The sequence below is a fragment of the Cyprinus carpio genome, chromosome B7 (genome assembly GCF_018340385.1).
Source record: "Cyprinus carpio isolate SPL01 chromosome B7, ASM1834038v1, whole genome shotgun sequence".
NCBI classification, from domain to species: domain Eukaryota; kingdom Metazoa; phylum Chordata; class Actinopteri; order Cypriniformes; family Cyprinidae; genus Cyprinus; species Cyprinus carpio.
The window spans coordinates 25,282,912-25,307,060 of record NC_056603.1 but is presented as its reverse complement, the minus strand read 5'-3'; the positions used below and the strand labels follow the sequence as shown (position 1 = coordinate 25,307,060).

Here is a 24,149-nt window from a genome sequence, read left to right as displayed (position 1 = left end):
GTGAAATCTCTGTTGACACTACCGATGGGCATTTCAGACAGAGAATAAAAATGGATGCGTAATTTAACCATGTTCATGTTGAAGGGTCCATTTTTATGTTTTTTTTTTTTTTTTTTGTCTTCTATCCATCAACAAGCACTTTATTTTGTCATCAGGTGCAGCTGAACTTCCATGAGCTTGCAGTTGTTTCGTTTGGGAATTGTCTCTTCACAATTGATGTTAAACAGTCTCTTCATTTTTGCTTGGTTTTAATACATTTGAAGTCGTACTAATTTTCTGTTTAAAAACAGAAAATAATGATGGGTTCAAAAGTAATTCAAAAGACAGAGAAGACCTCTGTATTTATCTTCCCAAAGAAAGAAGATGAAAGTAAAATAAATATCTGCTGTGGGAATTTATTTGCTGGGTAAACTGTTCATTTTGCCCTTGGCACACACTAAAAAAGAAATGCTAGAAATACAGGTGCTAAAACAGTGCAGCAAAACAATGATGTTGTGGGACCTGTGAAATTTGTAAAATGCTTTCATCACCCAGTATGGCTTTCATGAAATGTACAGTACACCTTAAGGGGGGAAACAAGAAAGGATGCTCACCCTTTGTATTCCTGTGCATGAAACACTACCCCTTACCTCTTGCCTGCTGGTTTTCTAATCTCCAGACTTCGGAGCTGCATAGTCACTTAAGCACATGTGCGCGTGCACACAAACACACACACACATTTGGTTTGCATGCAGTCTTCAGTCTGTGAGACAAAGGAACTGCTTGTTGCCGCGTCTACTCTGCCGTGATGTGACATGTTAAAACAGAGTTCTCTGTAATTCCACATTAGAACAGACAGCGAGCATAGATAGTGCTGCCTGAGCACTGAACCCCCCTCTGTCCCGTGAAGCCTTTTGTGGGGACAGCCAATAGACACTTCAAAGAAAAGAACATGATAATTGCAGCTCCTATCAGTCCATTGGTCTCTGCCAAGGAGAGATGGATGAGTTATTTGCATGTCTAATGGCACTGTATAGTACCTTCATGGCCTTAGGGAACCGCTTGAAAATAAAAATGAACATGACATAGTGGCATGTCATTTTCAGTTCAGTGTGATAAAGATTAAAGGCATATATATATATATATATACACTTTCAAGGCATTGTGAGTTCATGTTTTACTGCAGAAGCCGACAAGCGCCTTTGTTGTTTGTGAACAGAAGCCAATAAGTCCATTTTAAATGCCTTGTTGATGTCAGAGGTCAGAGGAGAATGGGCAGATTGGTTAGAGATGATAGAAAGGCAACAGTAACTCGAATAACCACTCGTTACAACCAAGGTATGCAGAACACCATGTCTGAACGCACAACACGTCGAACCCTGAAGCAGATGGGCTACAGCAGAAGAAGACCACACCGGGTGACGCTCCTGTCAGCTAGTTAAAAACAATTTGCACAGGCTTACCAAATTCGGACAAAAGAAGATTGGAAAAATGTTGCCTTGTCTGATGAGTCTTGATTGCTGCTGCGACATTCAGATGGTAGGGTCAGAATTTGGCGTAAACTAAATGAAAGAATGAATCCATCCTGCCTTTTCTCAATGATTCAGGCTGGTGGTGGTGTAATGGTGTGGGGGATATTTTATTGGCACACTTTGGCCCAATTGAGCATTGTTTAAACACCACAGCCTACCAGGGTATTGTTACTGACCATGTCCATCCCTTTATGACTACAGTGTACCTATCTTCTGATGGCTACTTCCAGCAGGATAATGCACCATGTCACAAAGCTCAAATGATCTCTGACTGGTTTCTTGAACATGATAATGGCCTCCACTCAAATGGCCTCCACAGTCACCAGATCTCAAACCAATAGAGCAGCTTTGGGATGTGGTGGAACAGGAGATATTGACACTCCTAATATATATTAGGAGTGGCCCCGACTAAAGATTTTCATAGTCGAATCTGAATTTTCAAATCTTGCCGATATTCGACTGATAGTTGAATCATATGTTTGGGGGCGGGGCAAAATACATAGAGTCAAGTCAGACATTTGACAGCCATAATTACTGACACACAGGGAAAATGTGTAACGAATGCCTCGTAGATACAAATGGGGTAAATAATGTTTAATATATGTTTTGATTAAAATATAGTTAACACTAAATGCCAGCGAAACCCTAACAATTCACAATTTTATTATATATATATATATATATATATATATATATATATATATATATATATATATATATATATATATATATATACATATATATATATATAACTTTATACCTATATGACAGTAGTTTTGAGCTGTGCGCGCCAAAGATGACCAGTAGAGAGACGCATTTCATAGCAAGTTTTTAATCAGTGGGATTCAACTCATCATTTCATAGAGAATATGCTTCGTTATTTATACAACATAACATTAATATTAGGACTTATAGGTTATCTGCAAAAAGGGCCAGAATACACATGAACGTGCCTGCGCGGCTCTGAATGATGTGCAGAAACACGACAGCTAAACTCTAAAAATTCACAGCATTTATTATGGTGTTCTCATTATAATGGTATGTGTATGACAGTCCCAGTCATAGTTATTAATATTCTGCATTGTTGTCTGTCCTGCTCGCACTGCGTGCTGAAGAGATAACATTGTAGTACTACAATGAAGCTTGACTCAACCAAATGCATCTTATATCAGGTAAATAATATATCCACAATATATTTAAACCGGCTGAAATGTTTTGAGATCACTTGTACCCTACCTCATCGAAAAAAAATCCAGTCACTGCCTGTGTCAGTTTGAGTCTTGTTAAAGTTTTAAATCCCTGCCGCCAAGATGCTCCTCTGTCGGTCACAAATTATGGAAAGTGAAACTTAAATCTATAGGGGTGTTTGGATTTATTCACACTCTTTAAATATTTATTTTTAAGCTTCTTTCTTTTCAGAATCTTATTTACAGCTTTATCATAATGGCTGTATATTAATTTATTGGGAGAAAATCGGTGTGTGAATTCAGACATTTGAGCTCCCTTATGCATTATTTTTTTGAGGTCGGTAAATTTAAAATAAAAGTTTTTGTATAGACACCAACTTTATTATTATTGTTATTATTATTATTATGCATTATTTTTTTGAGGTCGGTAAATTTGTAAATGTTTTAGAAAGTATTTTAATGGTCATACAAGGCTGCATTTTTTTTTCTTTGATCAAAAATAGAATTTAATACATATACTGAAATCGAAAATACCCTTGTCTATTTTAATTTATTTTAAAATGACATGTATTCATGTGATGGCAGTGCAGAGCTATTTTCAGCAGTCATTAATCGTCTTCATTGTCCCATGATCCTTCAGAAATCATTCTGATATGCTGATTTTGATCCAGCATTACATTCTTGATCCAGCATTACATTCAAGAAAGAAAGAAATATATTATTATTATTATTTGTTCCATTGTTAGTGGTTTCTAGGTTGAAAGATTGTTGTATATCTGATTATTATCACACCACAACAGAACATAATAACAACAACCATTAAAAAACACCACCACCCCCCCACCACTCACGACGTGTTGCTTGTGATGGTGTTACTTGTGTGAAATCAATGCATGTTTTAACAGGAGAACTGGTAATCACATCCTGTAGCAGTCCACAGTCCATTCAGCCACTCAGTAAATAAATAAAGGTTTAAAAAACGACTTTGCTAAAATATGAAATTAGATTCTCAATCTGTATTATCTGGACACAGATAAATATCTTTTGTAGCAGAGTTTTGCATCTGAATATGTAGTTGGATCTGCTTCATGAAAATCTATCTGTTTTTGATTTGATTACATTTGCTTTGTATAGCAATAACAATTGTTCTGTTTGGTTCCTTCTCAGCACAGTAGGAATAAACCAGGAGCACAGGAAGGCTAATCATGTACCTGGGAAGGTTACTGAGAAAGCCACTCCATTCAAGGCACCGTGTGGTATTCATTAGTCAAGCATGCATCACATGCTTACTCCCCTTGTTTTTCATTAGGGCATTTATTATTTTCTCTGAAAGTAGGAATCCTGTTTTATTTAATACATACAGTGTCAAATGTAGGGTGAGCTGGTAAAAATAACAATCATTACTTTTATATATAGCCTATTCATTTTATAACATACAAAATTCAATTGCACATTGTGTTTGGGGGAATCTCTTAAAGACAACATGTAAACAATATTTATTAGTAGGGGAGTAAAGGTGACATCCCATTTAATAAAACAATTCTCAGTGGGTACTGCAAGAAATTAACAATAGCCTTATCAGGCTGCATGCAATCTTTTTTTCATGAAGAAAGTATTTATATTTAGACTTGTTCATTATGCACATAAACACATAGCTTATTTTCCATACAGCCCATTTTCAATATCTGAAACAGAATTATTTATATATGAGAGTCAATGTATATATATGAGGACTTGCTTACATAAAATAATGCTAAACAAAGAGTTAAGACTGATTGCAAACAGAATATTGTTTTTGAATAATACAATATTTTTTTTTGCAGTTTTTAGTAGTTTCAGTTGGAAATTACATAGCAGATGGTGAAAGTACAGAGTTGAGAAATAATAGGGGAAGAGGGAAATGAATATTGGATGTGACACACAGCCAAATCTGAACCTACATCTCCCACATGAGTACCACATGCCAACCACAATGGCTACAACTTCATCTAGATGAGCAAAATGAAAAGATAGCATACTACGAAAGCCATGTTAACTATGTTTTGCCAATATAGCATTGACATGAATTATGGTGATGCTTCTGATGATGAGGAGGAGAAGTAAGTTAATGTCATTAGTGGCTGTTAAAATATAAATGGCATCGCTTCTGAAAGCCCTGGAATCCATTACAGGAATTTGCTCTTGCAACATGCATGATCACCATGAAACCTTTCAGCAGGCACCATGCAGAAACTACAGTGACCTTGAAGCCCTGCTGTAGCACATGGTCCAGTTCACTTAGTCCTAGCAGAGCACTATTCTTAAACAATGCCTAATTGACCGTTGAGATGGTCCTTGGGTTGGGGCTCCGCTGACATTTTTGAAATGCGTGACACAACATCTCTGTAGGTGATGTGAATCTTCTCTTCTCTACTCACGTCCTCTCTGCCACTTGCCCTGACATGAGGCAAAATCATTAATTTGCAATGTCGAGCTTAACGCTGCACTTTAGTGTGCAGTCGGCAGGCGTAGAGGGATGGAGGGGTCCTCATTACGGAGCCGCTGATTGTTCCTCAGACTACTATAAAGGTTCATCTCTAGCAGCCACTGACATATTTTCTCCTGAACTGACAATAAAAGCTGTACTCCACAGCAGTGGTACAGAGAGAGTCGGGTGTAAAACCCACTGTTGTTCCTGTTCAGCTCCAGTCAGGCAGCTCTGAATGCTAATCCACACCAGTGTGCTGGCAGATTTAAGACTGCCCAAGATTTTACATTTCCCACTGTTGCCATTATTCTTCAGCTCCGTATTTCTCAGTGTCTTGTACTCAATGTTTTCGATCAAATTTATTATGAAATCAACTTAACATTGTGATTTTGTTGTTTTCTTTGACCTTATTTCTCCTTTGTACCTTCAGTGGAGTTATCATAGACTTTTTCCTTATTTGACAGTATTGAAACAAAACGGTCCAAAAAAATAAAAAAATAAAAAAAATAACAACTACTAGACCTCTTTCCATTATATGTGTGTTAAGAGAGTTTAAAAAATGCAGATGCCATCAGATGTTAGAGCACTGGAGTTGCCCTGGCAACCCAGATAATGACAGACTGCCTCCCCTCCGCAGCCGCACTTTCAGTCGATTGTTTGCACACTGAGATTAAGCGATCACTCGTCAGAATGAGACTGGTTTGAGCGCAAGCTTGAAATGTTGTCTGTACACATAGGGCATAGGGACGAACAAATGGAGGAAGTGAAGTTTTGCAGATATGACATTTTGTTCATATATTGTAGGAATCCATAATAATACATATTATTGCTCATTTTCTTGAATACATGAGAATCTCAGGAAAGAGAAAACAGAAAAGGCACATCATTAATTTGGGCTCATTTAGGGGTTTTCGTAGAGCGAAGACTGTTGTGAAGCTGATGTGTTAATGAGATAGATCTTTCATGTGGAATGATAGGACAATTAGGAGAACAAAAGTGCAAGGTGTGACAATTTAAGTGTGTGTACTTTGTCAGTGTCTGGAAACGGCACCGCTGAGACAACATATGCATAAAACCATAGTTATAAAGCAATTCCTTTTTTTCTTGAAGTCCGCATTTCAAAGCTCACGCTGTCCTTGTTACTGCAGTCTCAAGTGTACTTCCACCTCGCACCAGGCTGTATATATTACCGCCTCATGAAATGGAACTGAAGTTGCTATACAAGATGTAGCTACCGAACTGATGTGAGTTATATGGGGACATTTTTTATTATTATTTTTTTAATACCATTTCAGAAATTTAAAAGTTCACAGGTTCTGTCAGAAAAAAAAGCCTAATTTTTATTATTATAATTATTATTATACAAAATAATAATAGTAATTATTATTATTATTATTATTATTATTATACATTTTTTACAACAGTTCTGCATGACCATATTCTATGTCCCTACTCTTATACAATACCTAAACTTAACAACTGCCTTACTAACTATTAATAAGCAGCAAATTAGTAATATATTGAGGCAAAGATCATAGTTAATGGTTTGTTAATGGTGATAATTGGACCTTAAAATAAAGTGTGACCAAAAAATGTTCAGTGAATTTATTTGCATGGAAAAAAAAATGCAACAAACCAATGAAAGTCTAAAAAACTAAAATAAAATAAAATAAAATAAAATAAAATAAAATAAAATAAAATAAAATAAAATAAATCTGAGAGAAGGCTTAGCTGTTTCGGGCCTCTTTCTCTTTTGTTTGGCAGATGTCTGTCTGTTTTCCCTCTCAGAAGCAGTCAAGGATAGTCTTGGCCTTTATTTATTTTCTTTGTTTTGCCCAATTGCCTTCTCGTTCTGGAGCTGTGGCCTGGTGACTGGTTTCAAGATGGTAACAGGGCCCTGAGGCAGGTGTGAGCAGAACGCTTTGACCTCCACCCTCTACTAGCTATGTTTGAAGAGGTGAATGACAGATAGATGGGATACACAACCCAAGCATTACCTTGAAATCCAGGACTTAGCCTGCCCTTTTCCCCTTTTTTGTCTTTGAGATTGAACAATTCAGCCATCACAGAAAAACTCTAGAATTTTGAAGAGACTATGCAGCTCTGCACTTGACAGTGGGCTTTAATTCTTTTACGTGATTGATTGAAGCTCAGTCCGGTGTGGACTCCATTGATCTGGTCATGCTTGAGTGGTCTTAGCTGCAACTGGAAGTAGCCTCAATCCTCCTCCTCTGTTTCTCTTTTTAGCTCCATACGGATTTGGACATGGGGAATAAGAACATCAAGTATGTGCTGGCAGGGGAAGGGGCGGGCACCATCTTCGCCATCAACGAGAGGACGGGGGACATTCACGCCATGAAAAGGCTAGACAGGGAGGAGAAGGCCGAGTACACGCTCACAGCACAGGTCATCGACAGAGACACCGACAAACCTCTGGAACCGCCGTCAGAGTTCATCATCAAAGTGCAAGACATCAATGACAACCCCCCACAGTTCATCGAGGGGCCTTACAAAGGTTCAGTGCCAGAGATGTCCCAAGTGGGTGAGTGATCTCCTTTCATCATCTCTGGTTGTCTCTGCTGAACAATGACACGAAGCAGACAAAAGCTCTGACAAAATATACAAGTACTAGAGATCTAAGAATAGACAAAGAAATAGGAGGTGACAGGAATTTCTCATTAGTATGTCTGGAGATTGATACAACAATGCACAACATGTATACTGGTGTCCATAGTCATGTTGTAAACTCAGAATCCAATGGACATAGTGCAGCATTAAAGCATAATTGGGGTCTGCCACTGAGATTGTCCAGTATGACCATAAAAAAAAGAAAAAAAAAACTTTCTTTGTTTTTCAAGGCACATAATGTATTCATAACTTCTCGAGCATTTGTAGCCATGCATTCTAATGAATGTCTCCTTAAAACTTGCTTTAAATAGAGCTCATAGTTAGTTGACAAAGCCTGCTTGACATTTCCCCGTACAATCCTGAGCCTGACCTTGAGATAGATTTTGAATATGAGTTAGTCGGTGAAGGAAATCTCATAATAGTGCCACTTAAGGGATTCATTGTAACCCTCATGACATTCTGAAAGCTCTGCTGTGCTGCAGTGTAGTGAAATTCCCTTTTTTTCAGGAAAGTATAAAGGAATATGTTGTGTATTTTCAACTCTGGTGCTTGGGAATAGCTGTATGAAATGTCTAAACTCATGACTTCTTTTGTTTTTGTGGTTGATGGTTTATACACAACATGAAATAATGTAATGCAGAGAGGATAACTATATTCATTAATATAGATTAAAGATGAGAGTACTCTGAGTTACAGGAAGTGCCATTAATAAAATGATCGATGTCAATTTGAGCAGTAAAACCGCATTAAATCTGCACTGTGCTTCAAGTGTTTTTCAACTCCTGACCCAAGGCTCACTTTTGAAGTGTAGAATGCAGTCGGGGGAATAGTGCTCTTCTCCAGGTACATTATAACCCAGTCATGTGTAACACAGAGCTTCCTTGTTTCCTTTAAAACTTTGGCTTCTTCACATGGGCATTTTCTCCTCAGCGTTTGTTCTTTGTCATATTTTTGGTGCACTTAGAGCATACAGAATTGGTGCTGTATGTGAGAGTCTTTCTTCTGCTTTCAGGCTAATGCACTCAATTGAAATCCACAGAGTAGTTTTCCGAGGGGTTTAACAATGAAGTGTGGGATACAGCAGATGACGTGGGTGACAAGCACAGTTGTGGAGGAGGGCAGGAAGGGGAATATGGCAAAAGATGCCTGAAGTTGACTTCTTTCACAATTGTTCTTTCCTTTTGTCACTGCTGATCAATTAAACATTAGCTGATGTTGTCTTGTTTGCTTGAAAGGCATTCTCACTTGACTTGTTTTGGTCTTATAAAGTATTTATGTTGTGGGAGACACTCATAGAGAGAATCAAAAGCTCTTCGGCTGGGAGAGAAAAACAACAAACAGACAAATGAGGAAGCCTCTTTTATTTCCTGTCTTAGTACACAAATCACAGAAGTTTACCTCTCATGCTTATGTCGCATGTTTTGTTTTCTAATAATGGTCTGACAATAAGTTTTGTTAGAAAGTTGTGAAGAAGTTGAGAAACCAAACCAATTGGTATTCATTTATCTGTGTTGTAGATTACAGTAGGTTGTTGATGATGGAATTATTGTTAGTACAGGTATTTAAACAGCTAGTTTATTACTTTGGTTAGCACCAGACACATTTATTTAACTCACTGTAAAGTATTGGGGTATAACTGTATGTATGTTAAAGTGTTGTCAAAAATTTAGATATTTCGATACACACTAAGTCTGAATATTTAGGTTCATGACTCAATGCTCATTTTCCACAGTATCAATACACCGTTTCCAGTTTTCTCGCTCTCGCTTCTCTCTGACAGCGAGTTTGACACACACAGTAGTGTGTGGCATTGTGATCATTTACACACGTACAGCTGTGAACTCCATATCCGCATGTGCTGTAAGTTCAGTGTGCGCGAGTTATGTGTTTTTCACTTTCACATCATTTCCAACATTTTTGTAGACAGTAGTTCACAGTGTTGCACTAGATTTGTAATGAGAAGCTTTTGTAAACCTGTTATCACAGAAACTTAAAATGTTTCCCACCACCAAAATAAAAGCTTGAAGGTTTAAAGGGATAGTTCACCCAAAAATGAAAATTCCGTCATTAATTACTCACCCTCATGTTGTTCCAAAGCCGTAAGACCTCCCTCCATCTTTGGAACACAAGTTCCAATATTTTTGATGAATTATTGTGCTTTCTGACCCTAGAGAGCAATGCAACTGAAATGTCCCCAGACCCAGAAACTTAGTAAGGACATCGGTGGTTCAGCCGTAATTTTATGAAGCTACAAAGACCTTAAGGGTGTAGAACGACATGACGGTGATTAATTAATGGCAGCATTTTTATTTTTGGATGAAGTAACCCATTAAGTCTTGCATGTGAAAAAATAAAAGCATTTTAAAAAAGTAAAAAAAAAAAAAAAAGTATTGTACTTTTACTTCTGTATTGTAAAGTAAAATAATTATAATTATGAAATATTCTTTAAAGTGCAGTTGTATTACAGTAGTAATGTATTTAAGTGTTAGAATTAAGTGTTAGAATTTGACAAGTATGTAATAGTGACTTAATTTTATAATAATAATAATTATTATTATAATAACAATATTAAAAAAAAAAAAAAAAAAAAAAAAAAATAATAAAGGAAAAAAAATAAACCCATTTGAAGAGAAAGATAAACCAATGGTAACGTGGTAGTTACTCAAACTATTGCTTGCTGAAGTTGTTACTGGACTGTTGTGTAATGCCGTTGGCAATCTCTAAAATCCTTAGATCACCAAAGCCATGAGAGACCAAAGAATAAATGATTTGAAAGGCCATGTGAGGCGAGACAAATCCTTCACCTTCTCAACGTAAAACATTTGATGAATGCTCACGGATGCAAAATTTCCCCCAAGGATTTTTATATGTATATTCATGAGATTATTTCATATTTCAATTTGACTTTTAATAATTTAAGAGTGTTACTTGTTTGCGTCAGTCTGTCCACAGTCAGCAGTGATAAGTCATTTGCATGGATTGGGCAAATCTCAATGGATTACCGGGTCTGTTTTTTCACTAATGGGGTCTTTGACTCTAAGGCCAATACAAGCAGAGGAATTCCCCCATCAGGTCTTCAAACCATATGCTGGCATTACAAAGCTCCCTGCCTTCTGCTGCTGACAAGAGGATTGTTACATTGTTGAAATTAACAAGTCTACTTGAATTGAGTCTTGGGGTAATTAACATTGAGTCGTCCATACCGCCTCCCTTCCACAGAAGAAGGTATAAATGACAATAATTGCTACAAGGAAAAATAAAGCCGGGAAAGTTGTTTTTGTCATCTGAAAGTCGAGCGTGTGTGAGGCCTCGGCGATGGGGGCTTCATTATAGAGTCTGGTAATAAAGTCAGGAAGAGACAGATGGCACATGGCTCCTCCGCCCTGCTTGCTGTGTGCCCGCTCTATCCTGGCAAAATGAACCCGTGTACGGAGACACAGTGCGCGGGAATGTGTCAGGATCTGCTAAATTGGAGTGCTGATATAAAATTGAAGTGACGTTAATAGATTACCCAGAGTTCATTTGCATTTTCAGAGTTATTATGAGCTCCGGTAACAGGGCTAACAGGCAAGGGGTCTGTTCTTCTAATAACATTTCTGATTATGCACGCCATATTCCTGGCAGGTAAAAAATAAATAAGGTCTTGTCAGGGGGATTTTTGACAATGATTTGTAAGCTATTTTCTGAGACATATTTATGGAAATAGATAACACATATCCAGCACACCGCTCACACATTTTAAGCTATCAGCCCATGTAGATTTACAGTCTGCACATTGCCTTAAATATGCTAAAACTTATTGGAATAATTCGGAAAGGGTTTACTTTACATTTATTTAAAAGTAAAAAATCCTGGGTGTTTTATTTATTTTTATTTTTTTTGAAAATAAGTCTGTAATAAACATATCCTTTAATTAATTGTAAATACAACCAGACAAAATACACTACTGGTTAGTAGCGGTTTTAGATACTGTAAATATTCCAGGTTCAATACAAATATACAAGTAAGGACCTTACAATGGAAGTAATTTGTTATTAGATTTAAAAGCAGAAATGTGAAGATTGAAGGGAGAAAAAAAAAATCATGTTTTGTTTTGTGTTTTCACTAAAATCAAAGTACATATTTAATGAATATGAATGTAATATAATTACAGTTTGGTCTCATTCACTTCCATTATAAGTGTCTCACTGTAACCACACAGTCTTTTCTTCTTCTTCTTCTTCTTCTTCTTCTTCTTCTTCTTCTTCTTCTTCTTCTTCTTCTTCTTCTTTTCCTTCTTAATTTTTTATGGTAAGTGCTGTGTGTTTAGCTTAACTTGTATTGAACCTGGAATATTCCTTTAATTCTTAAATCTTGTTCAATACTTGAAAGTGCAGATTTTAATGGGTGAAGCTCATAATTTAAACATATACATTTTGAATTACCTTCACCACTGCATTTGACAAATTAGTGCCTCTCAGAGCAAACGTCCTCAGCTGCCAACCCAGCAGCTAACAGACATTATATCTGGCTCAAATGTTTCTAGATATGCTAAAATCTCTCCAAGAAATATAGCTGTAGCATTAGTTGAGCCTTGAAGTAAAGTGATCGTAAAGTGTTTGCTCACATACTATTGAAAAAACAAATATAAAAAGGATATAAAAAAAGGTTTGCTATCAGAAATGTACAGGGCCACTTGTTAAGGGCTTATTTTATTAAAACTGCATCCAAGTTTGCCCTGCTTTGATAGTTTAAACATTCTACAGATAAAGTCATCCGCTTTTTGTAGCTTCTCTTTAACAGTGTAGGGCAGCTTGAGTTGTAATCTAATTACAGAAGGGTACACGCTTTACATTCAGTAACATGCTTAACATTACAGAATGCTTTCACATGAAATTGTCATAGCCATAGGCAGTACATATATCTCCGTACAGTAATTATCAGCTTCTTGATTATTCTATTTTGCTGTAAGTATCTTTAATGACTTTGTTCCTGACAAGAGCATGAAAATACGTGATTGCTTGGCCAAATAAAGTAATTTCAGATAAGTTCTGCTTGGTTGAATATGCCATGACAGATGTAGCCTATACTTGTTGCCAGGCTCATTTTGGCATTAAGGTTAAAGGCCAATAACCATCTAGAAAGACTTTCTCATCCTCATTAGCATTTGAAACAGTGCATATTTCTCTGGTAGATTCTGAGGGTTTACGGTTATTTACCGTACGTAAGTGTGTTATCTTGTGTGTGGCAGTGGCAGATGGAGGAGGAAGTAGGGGGTGCTGGGCCTTTAACATGGTGTGCAGCTGGGCAACTGCGGAAGCACATCTGCTGGTCAGACTCCACGCTGAGGTTTGCCCATGGCCTCAGCTGGGTTTGAGGGTCAGGAAGTTAACCCACTGCAGCCAAACCATGTCCAGCTAACTTTAGAAAAAAAATCTGGAGGTAGTGGTCAGCAGAAATGTGTACTGCCTCTTTTTTGAAACTGTATGTGTGCTCTCTGAACTTAAACTGTAAGGATGCATTTAATATGACTAAAATAACCTCACTACATTAGGTTTTTTTTTTTTTTTTTTTTTTTTTTTGCAGTGACTTCTCTAAATCGATCTGCTATTTAATTAAATAATATGTCTGAGACGACAAATAAGTGACACCATAGCAGGTGTCGATTTACTGTAAAAGTATGAATGTTGCTAGGAATATCCATTTGGTGTCAGCGCCTTCCCACACACACACAAATATATTGTATGTGTGATGTGTGTGTGTGTGTGTGTGTGTGTGTCGTGTATATATACATATATATATATATTAATCAGTTTAGTTATGCATTAAATACAATGTGATTTTCAGTAATCGATATCTGGCAGCAAAATAGCAGATTTTTCCATTTGGACAAGCAATTTTCGGACAGCTTTCCTTGCATATTAAATCACTCACATGCGAACAAACAAATGAGAAGGGGGGACAATAATGGCGATTCATGACAATAGAGAATAGGCGCCAAAGATACTATGGATCCTCTCACCTGAATCTCTTCTGGCACGGATTTGCACACAATTATTGTTGTTTAGCAAATAAGTAATGTATGGACAGTTGCATACGTATTACCAACATGTCATTATGTAACCCTTATGCTTGATCGCAAATCGACAACGGAATGTTAATAATAATTAGCCAGTCCCTGAACTTGTTCTCTTAAAGATGGGGTAAGTGATTTCTGGTAGTCAATGTTGATATTTCAAATCACCAAAACAAACACGTGCCTACCCCAAAAGTGTCTTGCCCATATTTTGATAGCTCCGCCCCACACATACGTACGCAACCCAGGCAACGATTATGGAGGAATCTGCTGTATTATTATCTGCTGTATTAAACATATTATCTTTCTTTTCGGACACACTTTGGGAGCTGATGCTTGAAGCAGACAGTGGAGGAAGTTTAGACGCTCCAGGCTTCTAGGGTGTGGAAATGAATGTGTCTTTAACATAGCTGCAGGGAACGACAATACGATTGCAGATGAAAAAACAAGTGAATATGACACACGAGCATATTCAAGCAAAAGCCAGCATATATTAGTTCTGTAAAACAAAGCAAAACCGATGTTACTCAACTATCGATAAGAAACAAAGCAACCTCTGCGTCTGATCGCAGGCCTTCCGCTCCTTGAGTTCTCTTCAGCGCTGGAAAGCTGATCCGATATTTACACAGGTCCTACTTCTTGCCTTATCGTAAGCCTTCTTTTGTTCTGCAGACATTTTTCTCTTTTGTTTTTTATCCTCCATCTCTATCTTTCTGTCATCGCTCGGCTCGGCTAATGTCTGTCCTGTGCACTCACTGAGCGCTCTCTCCTTGAGTTGACATGCCCCTTACTGCTGATTGGCTACAAGTTTGTTTTGTTACTCCGCCCGACTCGGTTTTCTAAAGCGTTTTTGAAAAAATAGATACCCCACCTTTAAATGGCTTGAATATGCAGAGCATTCACAGCTTATATGGACGCCCCTGGGTGTGGGTCAGATCAATCAAGTTAGAAATAGCTCCTTATAGTAACAAGTGCACGTGTGTGTGTGTGTGTGTGTGTGTACATATGTTGTTATAATAATTCTTCATCAGTAAAAATATCTCTCTTCCTTTTCTCTTGTTTCCTAGTATATTGAGAAACGAACCTTTACAATTATGAGCTGGACTTCTTTTTGCATGTAAAGCCTGAATGTCTCTCTTTACTTAGCCTACTTTTAGATTTATATTACTGACTTTTAAATCCACAGAGGTTTTGCAACAGGTGTGAGTGAAATGGATTTTCAGTTGAAATGGCCTTAGTGAATAAGATGTAAGCAATTCTTGCTGTGAATGTGCTACTGTAGTACTTGTTTCAGCAGGTTTTCTTTGAATCCACCTCTCTCGCTGCCTGGTCATCAGTGCCATACATAAAATGTGAATCACGAAGAAAGAGCTTACAAAATGATCCTACTCCACTCCACTGCCTCTGCCCCTTATCCTACCGCAGTCATGTTCAACTGCTCATGAAAAGAGATGAAACTAGACAGTTTAATCCATTTCCATCAGCTCTGTTTTTGTATAGTTGAGTTGTATATAATATATATATATATATATATATATATATATTTTTTTTTTTTTTTTTTTTTTTTTTTTTCATTTTTATCCTTGGTTATTTTGATGAATATCAGGTCTTTGCCAAAAGCTAACTCTATCAATGTCCTTTAATTTTTTAAGCATTCATATAGTATTTCAGTATTTCAGAGCTCAAAATAAAATAATGGCCAATATATATATATATATATATATATATATATATATATATATATATATATATATATATATATATATATATATATATATATTTCTAATACAGTATGCTTTTCAAAGGTTATCCCTTTCATAGAGGAGAACAGCAGAAAGGAGTAGGGATGGAAATAGACAACAAGCGATGAAAGAGAGAGAAGAGAGTGTTTTTGCAGTTGGGTGATGAGGAGAGCCCATAAATAGCCCAGGCCAGCACTAATGGGCCCAGGGGGGTATTGTGTTGGCTTAGAGAGTGACACTGATGCCATATGACAGGGTAATCAGCGCTGAGGTGGACACTGACATTATCTGTCTCTCATGATAAGGGAAAGCATGGAGGTGAAGCTAACCTCACATCACTCAGACCTATCTCACTGATCCTAAACGTGAGCTGAATGCTAGATACATGCTATTATTCAATGCTTCAATATGAGATGGCGCACTCGTTGCAGTTTCAGAAGGCCTAATTGAGCTGATTTACTGCAGATTGGAAATTAGCTCTGAACAAAAGCCATGAAATGCAGCCAAGAACCTTCACAAACTGTTGAAGCTTAACATATTTGCAGTAGTTTCTATTCAGTTGTTGAATCACTTAGGCAATACAATGAAATATTTGACTAGTATTGCAAACATATTCATGAAAAGTCTTCATGAAAGGTATGTGTGATCCAAATGTGTGTGTGTTTTTTTTTTGTTTGTTTTTTTTTACAATTGCATTGGGAAAGTAGGGATCTGCAGAAATGTGTACTACTTGCTCACTAAAATTATTTGTGTTACGTGTGTGTTTCTGTTTCTTTGAAGACTAACATATTATATGCTTACACACTGTAAATATGCATTTAGTATGACTGAATTCACTCAACTGCGTCAGGTTTATTTGTTTCACATTGCGTAGAAATAATAGCTCTGTATTGTAACCACTGCACACACAGAAAAAAAATACCTACTAATTTTACTAAACCTAACATTAATCATGTTACTCGTTCTACTTTAAAATGTAATGTTCATTGTCACTTGCTGTTTCTTTGTAATTAATTGTGAGATTTACTAGCACTTTCTGAGCAAAAATGGTTTCTACACATTTTTTTAAGTAAAGCTGAACTTATTACAGAGAAGTTGAAATGTTTTTTACATATGTTCAATGAAACATATTTATTATTTTTTTTTTTTTATTATTATTTAAAAACGTTTCTGATTTGTTATATTAATGTTATTTGCATAAAATAACAAAAAAAAACAGAGAAAAGCGGAAATTTGACTTTTCAAGTCTGCATGGTCACAAAATTGCTTATTTGATTTGTGATCTCTAAATGTCTAATAGTAATAGATCATGTATTATTTAGATTATCTGTGTGAAATTATAATATTATAATATAAATATTCATTATTTAATTCAATATTAAATATTTCTTATTCAATTGTATATTTAAACAATTCAGAATATTTATAACTTGTCTGTGCATTGCTGTACCTCCATAGATCGGTTTTCAGCACAAGTGTGGGAGACTGTCTTACACGAGCAGCATTCTGTAGAGGACAGCTGAGATTTCAGTGAATGCTTGAGTGTTCTAATCTACACTCTTGCCTTTGGCACTGCTTATTTATATCTGATATGACGCCTGGCCGCTTTCTTACAGACGGCCCTCTGTTCAAAATCTCCTTCATCTATTAATTATGCAAGAGACACAGTGTGGATATTTAATGTTGCGTCAAGGCTTTCTCTTTCGCTCCTCACCCTAGGACCTCATTTCAATGTGCTTCTATTTCTACTTTTCTTTGTGTTTTACTCTTAATTTCCATCATCCTCCAAATATGACAGTGAATCCACTGTATCTTCTATCTGTCTGTCTCTCTCTCCCTCTGTGCACATTATTAGGCAGCAGCATAACAGCAGTATGCACTTCCCATAGGCATTCAGCATTGCCCTCCCAAATTAAAAGCGCTGATTACATCCTGTGGGCAATGTGTTTTTATTTGCTCTTTATAGTCCTTTTATTAGTCTATATTCTAATGAGCAGAGTAAATGCACAACCGCAGAAAAGCATGCGATCAAGCCCTTGTATTGTGCTGTTACACATAAGCCTTTTCAAGCGAAGGACACCGGGAACCCAAACGCCTTTGTGTTGCTCGGGCTAACCGGGATGATGTTTGCAGAAAAAAGGACGTTTGAGGAAAGGTCTTCATGAAAGGTCTTCTCGCAGGGGTCGCACCACAGAAGATTCATTGGTGGCTGTCTGGGTTGGTGGGGGGACATAAATGTGAGGGAAACGCATCCATCACACTGCGCAGATCTAAGCTTAGAGGAGCATCCAATCATGGCTCAGAATAAAAGGCTGAGCATAAAAGTCTGCATTGCAAGGTCATTTGAAAAAGAAACAGATAAGATGGAGAGATCAAACGGTAAATCTCTGCTGCATGGAGTCTTTGTGGTTCTCACAGGGGACCGGCCCATTAAAGCAGGCCTCTGCTCCAGTGAACATCTCCTCCACGTATGAGAAGAGCTATCATCTCCCCCCTACTGTCCCAAATAGCTACACTCAAACATTTACAAACAAGTTTTGGTTTGCATCATTCAGTTTTGCTAAAGAATTCCATTTTTTATGGGTCTATCGCAATCTTTGACATCACTTATGTTGGGCTCTTAAAAGAGCTGCGGTGTCACATCAGGTCTTCTGGCTAATTGGAAGCACCTATGGTGAAGAGAAACCTTTTTTAAATGCCACACTTGATCAGATGCTTAAGAAACCTCATTTATTTTCTTTCTACTTTTCCTTTCTTTTTATCCATCATTTATTTTAACAAATCCCTCTAGGTATATGGGTGTGTATACTGGTGTATATGAGAGTATGTGTGTTCCTTTTGATGGATTGCTTGTCAGAAGGCACCAGGAGCGCTTCCTATGGCTGACTGAAACATTTACTCACCAGTCACGTTCGCTGGGTTTGGTCTTACCTTTCAGAAGCTCTCAGCAAATGTGTTAACCCTTCTCACCCAGGCCATTTTGTCTGAGGCCAAAGGTTTGGTTTGTGTGATTCTCTTTTGGCTCATACTACCATACTACCAGTCAAGCCATCATTGCGTCCATATAGTGTGCAATTGTCATGTCAGAGGTGGCGCCGTTACCGTGGCAGGGAGATCAATACCGCCGTCCACTCCCACGTCCTCCCAACTCCTTTGACCGTGAAGCTTTTCATCCCTGTCTGACTGTTCTGTGCACACGGTGATAGTTATATGTCAACTTTGATGGTCCCATCATGCTTACAGGAAGTCAGGCACAGCGTTAGCTCATTGCCTCACCTTCACACAACACACACACACACACACACACAGACACGTACACACTCCCACCTGCTCAGTGCCTCCGTTTATCGCCTATCCTTTCCTCTTTTCACTTTTTCTGGTGAGGGGGCGCAGACTTGGCTGGCGTGCTTTGTGATGATCACAATCACTTCGATGTGTCATTTATTCTCCTGAGTGCTTCAATACTTATCTCACTCTAGACACAGCCAAATATGGAGCTGGAATACGCCCAGTGTGTCAAGCCAACTGGAAGGCCAGAAACATTCCCTTTGACCACATTTATGACATGGTTTATGGTATTTTCACTTTCCAAAAAGTAAGTAAATAAATAAAATTATTATAAAAAATAATAAAAATGCAATTTAAAATAGCCTTTCTATTTTAATGTATTTGAAAATTTATTTCTGTGATGTAAAGCTGAATTTGTATGTATTGATTTATTTAGTTATTTAGTTCAATCATTCATTCAAGTTTTTAGACTTTCATGGGTTTGTTGTATTTTTGGAAGTTACATTAATTGAACCCTTTTTGGTCATACTTAATTTTACGGTTTAAATTATCACTATTATTTATTTATTGATTTATTTACTGTCACTTCGATCAGTTTAATGCATCCTTGCTGAATAAAAGTATTGCTGCGTAGTGCAGCAATATCATACATTTGATCGAAGTATATACAGAAATATAGCAATTAGAAGTATCTTGTTGTATATTTACTTTTCACAATGTGAATTGTTTGCTTTCCTTTCTCTCATTCTGACTTTTTTTCTAAGTGAGAATGAAACAGAAGACAGCTGAACTCTTCTGTGGCTGTGTTTTTATGGTTTGACAGCACATGCCACAATTCTGACAGGCCTCATGTCTCACTAGTTATTTATGTCTATTGCAGCTAGATAAACTTTATTTTTATTTGACTTGTTTATTACAAACAGTGCTTGGAACATGGAAAAAAAGATCCACCCTCACAATGTCCTCTTGACTTATTGTTCCTCTCAGTGTAACTTGTAACTTACTCAGTCTTGTTCCATATAGTTCTGACTATCTAGGGGACAATTAAATATGTGAAGTGTAGCAATTTGTCTTGAATGTACTTGACAGCATCCTCCATAAATCCCGCACACATTTCCTAAGAACTAATTAAAATGAATCAATGACATGCCACTTCAAAATGGCGGCATATGTCAAAGCCATCAGCAGCAAGCAAAGGACACTCTTAATTGTTTTGTTCCTGTGGTTCTTGTAAACAGCTTGTCAAGGACTGCACTCAAGCATCCATGTTACACAAGTGCTTTTTTTCTCTTCTCTGCCTCAAATGCCTTTCACAAACACATACTTTACAACCCCTGCCGCCCCGCTGCCACATTAACTCACCCCAGGCTGGTAGCATGTTGCGTTAAGTGTTGGTTGTCTTGCTGTCTCATCAAAGGCCATTAATTGTGGCACCAAAGTGATGGTCACTTATACTACATCAGCCTGAGGCCTCTTTTCCATGTGGGAGCAGATTTCAAAACATTGACAGCCTCTCATGGCTTCCTCGCTGGTCAATTAAACAACTGGTCATTCCTTTAGTTGTCATATGATGAACAGAATGCAGTATTTGGTTAAATCTGATTTAACCAGTACTTTCACCTTCACAAAATCCAATGTTTTGAGTGTGAATGTGAATGAACAGCCGTTATGAGGACAGATCAGGTGGATGGAGTGCTAGATGAGACTATTTCATTATTTATGGTCTCCCTCACTAAGCCTCTCAGCAACATTCATGTCCCTTGATAAACAACACAGAGGAAACACCCTTTTCAATTATACCTCCAGCTGTAAATCAAGCAGGAATGAGTGGCGGCCTGCAAATTACACCCTTCCATATGACAGGCGGGGGAGCACACACCTTGATATCCTTCTCCTGCTGATAGCTTTTAGCATTTGTCGTAAATGTCCACCTGCATCGACAACGAGACAAGCAATGCTGTTATGAGTGTAAATTGGCCTCAATCCTGCATGTTTCAGTGGACTCTAGTGGACATTTTGACTCGCCTGCTGTACTGTGATTCACAGTTCCAAGCCTAGCCTATTATCCCTGCCGGTTGGTTTAGGCCGCAATTGGAGGAGAATGATGGCTCTTTGATGAGAGCCTTCAAGGCTGGTAATATATGTCTGACCAATGCGTTTCAATCACAAGGGTCAACTTGACTCCCATCACTCCAGCTGCTAGTATGGGGCTGTTATAGTAAAGCTTACATTCCATTTTGGGTCAAACTGACTCTTTGGTTCTTTATAAACTTTTTCTAGAATTGTGTCCTTTTGAATGGTATATTAAAATCAAAATAATTTTATAAAAATGAACAGGGCTCCAGACTAACACTGTTGCCCCATGTTCTACAGATGGTCGCACTGGCAGGGGGGCCATTAAAATGAAAAATTAAAATAAACCAGTAATAACAGTCACATTGTTATTGTGTTGCAAGTGCAACTTACAATGATATTGCTTAAATGCACATTTTATAATTATAAAGTATTGGATGCTAATTGGTCAGTGCAGCATATTAGCAGTATTAGAAATATGTTCAAGCTGAGAGGTAGCTTTTCTTAAAGCAAGAATGATTATTTATTTTATTTTATTTTATTTTATTTTATTTTATTTTTTTAATTTTTTTTTTAAACTAGAGATACACAGATAGCAAATTTCTTTTCCAATAACAAAACACTCATATAACCAAAACAGTTCTGCTGTGGGTTTGATTGGAACTATTTTCATCATATTTTACTATGTATTTTTATATGATTATTAATCCATCCAAATTCAGAAACCACCAATTTTCATAAAATTCCAAATGCCATAAGCCATTTTTGTTCAGAAAGTTCCAATTGTGTTGCTATTCCAGATGCCATGGATTCGGCAGATGACATGAGTAAATAGCTTTCAGCAGGAAGCTGAGTGGTACCATGATGGGATATCCATTTTTCCAGCCACGGCTCCTGCCTAGCTCAGCTGCACACCCAAAACAAGCCCATTCAAGCCATAGAACTGCTCATTATCCCAGATCTCGTTGCCTGACATTGCTTTGAAATGACAGAAACCATGAAAAATTTCTGTGGATATGGGTAGAGTGCGCCATGAAACATATGCTATTTAAATTTTTAAGGGTCTGTGAGGACTCTGTGTTTATTGATCAGCTAGATATTGGCCAGAGGTCTCTATGTTGGTGTTGGACCGCGTTCCAAGTACTCAAGTCAAAGACAAGAAACATCTGAAGACTGAAATGGGCTCTTGCCAGCTTCATCGCATTCAGTTCCTGTACTGATAGTATCAGTCTCAGACAGCATGCCTATGGACCTGCAGCAGTCATTCACTGACTGTCTGATGCACACAAAACTGGCAAGCTCTAATCTGATTGGCTGAATTTTCTGGAGTAAGGACAGACAGGTGTTTGTCTGTTTGTTTGTTTCTGCCTGGAAACAAAATCATGTTTACAAGATACCAGGGTGATTTGACAGGTGTTTGAGGATGAAGTTATCACTGGATTGGCCAGGATGTCAGGTTTTGTTTAGTTAACAGGTTATACAATATATAATATCTCTTCCATCTTTATTTGACCCTCTAACTCTAACACTCTCTATTCTAATTCTATTCTTACAAAATAAAAATAAAAAATGCGTGTCCCTTTTAGACTTGCACCCTATTCATTTGCTGCATGTTTTCTTGAAACAAACAAACAAACAAAAAAAACCTACCTAGCTTTCTAATCTTTTTCTATTCTATCCGTTTTCTTTTTATTTATTATATTATTTAAAAAGGCCTTGCTATGTGTACTGCGTTAAGCTAACTGAGACTTGTTATAGCACTTGTATATCATTGCTCTTTTGTTAGTCGCTTTGGATAAAAGTGTCTGCTAAATGAGTAAATGTAAATGTAAATACAAGAGCAAACAGGTATATTCTGCTTTCTTACATCTGTGGAATAGTCTGTTTTTTGTAAACGACAGGGTAGGCTATAAAGTATATCTATTTTATGTAATTCTGCCCGTGTTTTCTGAATAATAGTTTGTGTCTGTGCCTGTCAGTGTTGGGCAAGTTACTCTGAAAGTGTAATCAAATTACTGATTACTGATTATTTATTTTAAAAGTAAAAGTAATCACGTTACTTCAAAAGTAATTAGTAATTAGTAACAATAATAAATAAATTACATAACTATTTACATTTTTTATTTTTTCATTCATGAAATTTATGAAATCCCAAAACACAAAATCCCGATAAATATTTGTTATTAAAGCATCAACATTCACAGAACACTTATTTTTTTACTAAAGCAAGTGTCTGTTGCATGCATGGTTTGGCATGGCAGAATGCCAGCAAAGAGCCCTGCATTTATAATCTCTAAAAGACATTTCAGTTCATCGCAATCTCACAAATCTCTGTTATAACACAATAAATATGAATTTTGCATGATGTCTACAATTTGTGGGTTAAAATGAGAGCACGCAAATTTCAGCACTGCATTGCTCAACGCTGCAAACACGTGATGTAGCCTAAATAGAAATGAACTCATTTTATTCTCCTGCATCCCGCACACACGAGTGTCTACCCGTCTGCAGCAGCACTCGCCCATCTTGTCCTGTGCTGCACTCTGTTGCGTCGGGGCTCATGGAAGCAGGTCTCTAATCCACTGACACTTGACTCAACAGTGCGTGTGCTACATCCTTTTTACAATCTCTAGATTATAAAACACTGCATTCTGTCAGCAATGTAACGCGGCAGTAACATATAGAGACCTCGGCTTGTAACTGCAGTATACTCTAATTACTATTTTGAAAATTATAATGTGTTAAATTACTCCATTACTAGAAAAGTAATCAAATTACAGTAACGCATTATTAAGTAATGTGTTACTGCCCAACACTGGTGCCTGTCTATTTTAGTGGCATCATCCATTTGAAACAGACCTCTTCCTAAATTATTGTCTGCTTTACATATTGTTCAGGCAATTTCTTCAGTGAACAAGGGAAAAAGGCTGCACTGATGGGTCTTGCTGTGTTGCATCAGATGGTCGGTTATCATTTTTATAAAAACAATTGAAACTGCAACTGGTGTAAAAGTGCCAAGTTTAGCCTTTGTGCAAAAATTTATTTATAACTATTTTTATTGAATGACCATAGCAAGAGAAATAATGAGTATTGTCATGATGTCATGATACTTTATTTATTTATTTAATTGTGTATTTATTATACATACATACATACAATTTATTATACATACATAATATATATATATATATGTAAGGA

At 37.1% G+C, this 24,149-nt stretch overlaps 1 protein-coding gene across 3 annotated transcripts in view; it reads left to right on the top strand.

Moving 5' to 3' along the window:
- The window catches only part of LOC109076788 (cadherin-8), an 89,849-nt gene that overhangs the window by 28,472 nt on the left and 37,228 nt on the right, over window positions 1-24,149 (top strand). For all 3 annotated transcript variants that reach the window (XM_042728115.1, XM_042728116.1, XM_042728117.1), the window contains one exon: window positions 7,413-7,707. In XM_042728115.1, coding sequence (XP_042584049.1) covers window positions 7,413-7,707 — 295 coding nt within the window. Of the gene's footprint in view, window positions 1-7,412; window positions 7,708-24,149 lie in introns of those variants that run through there.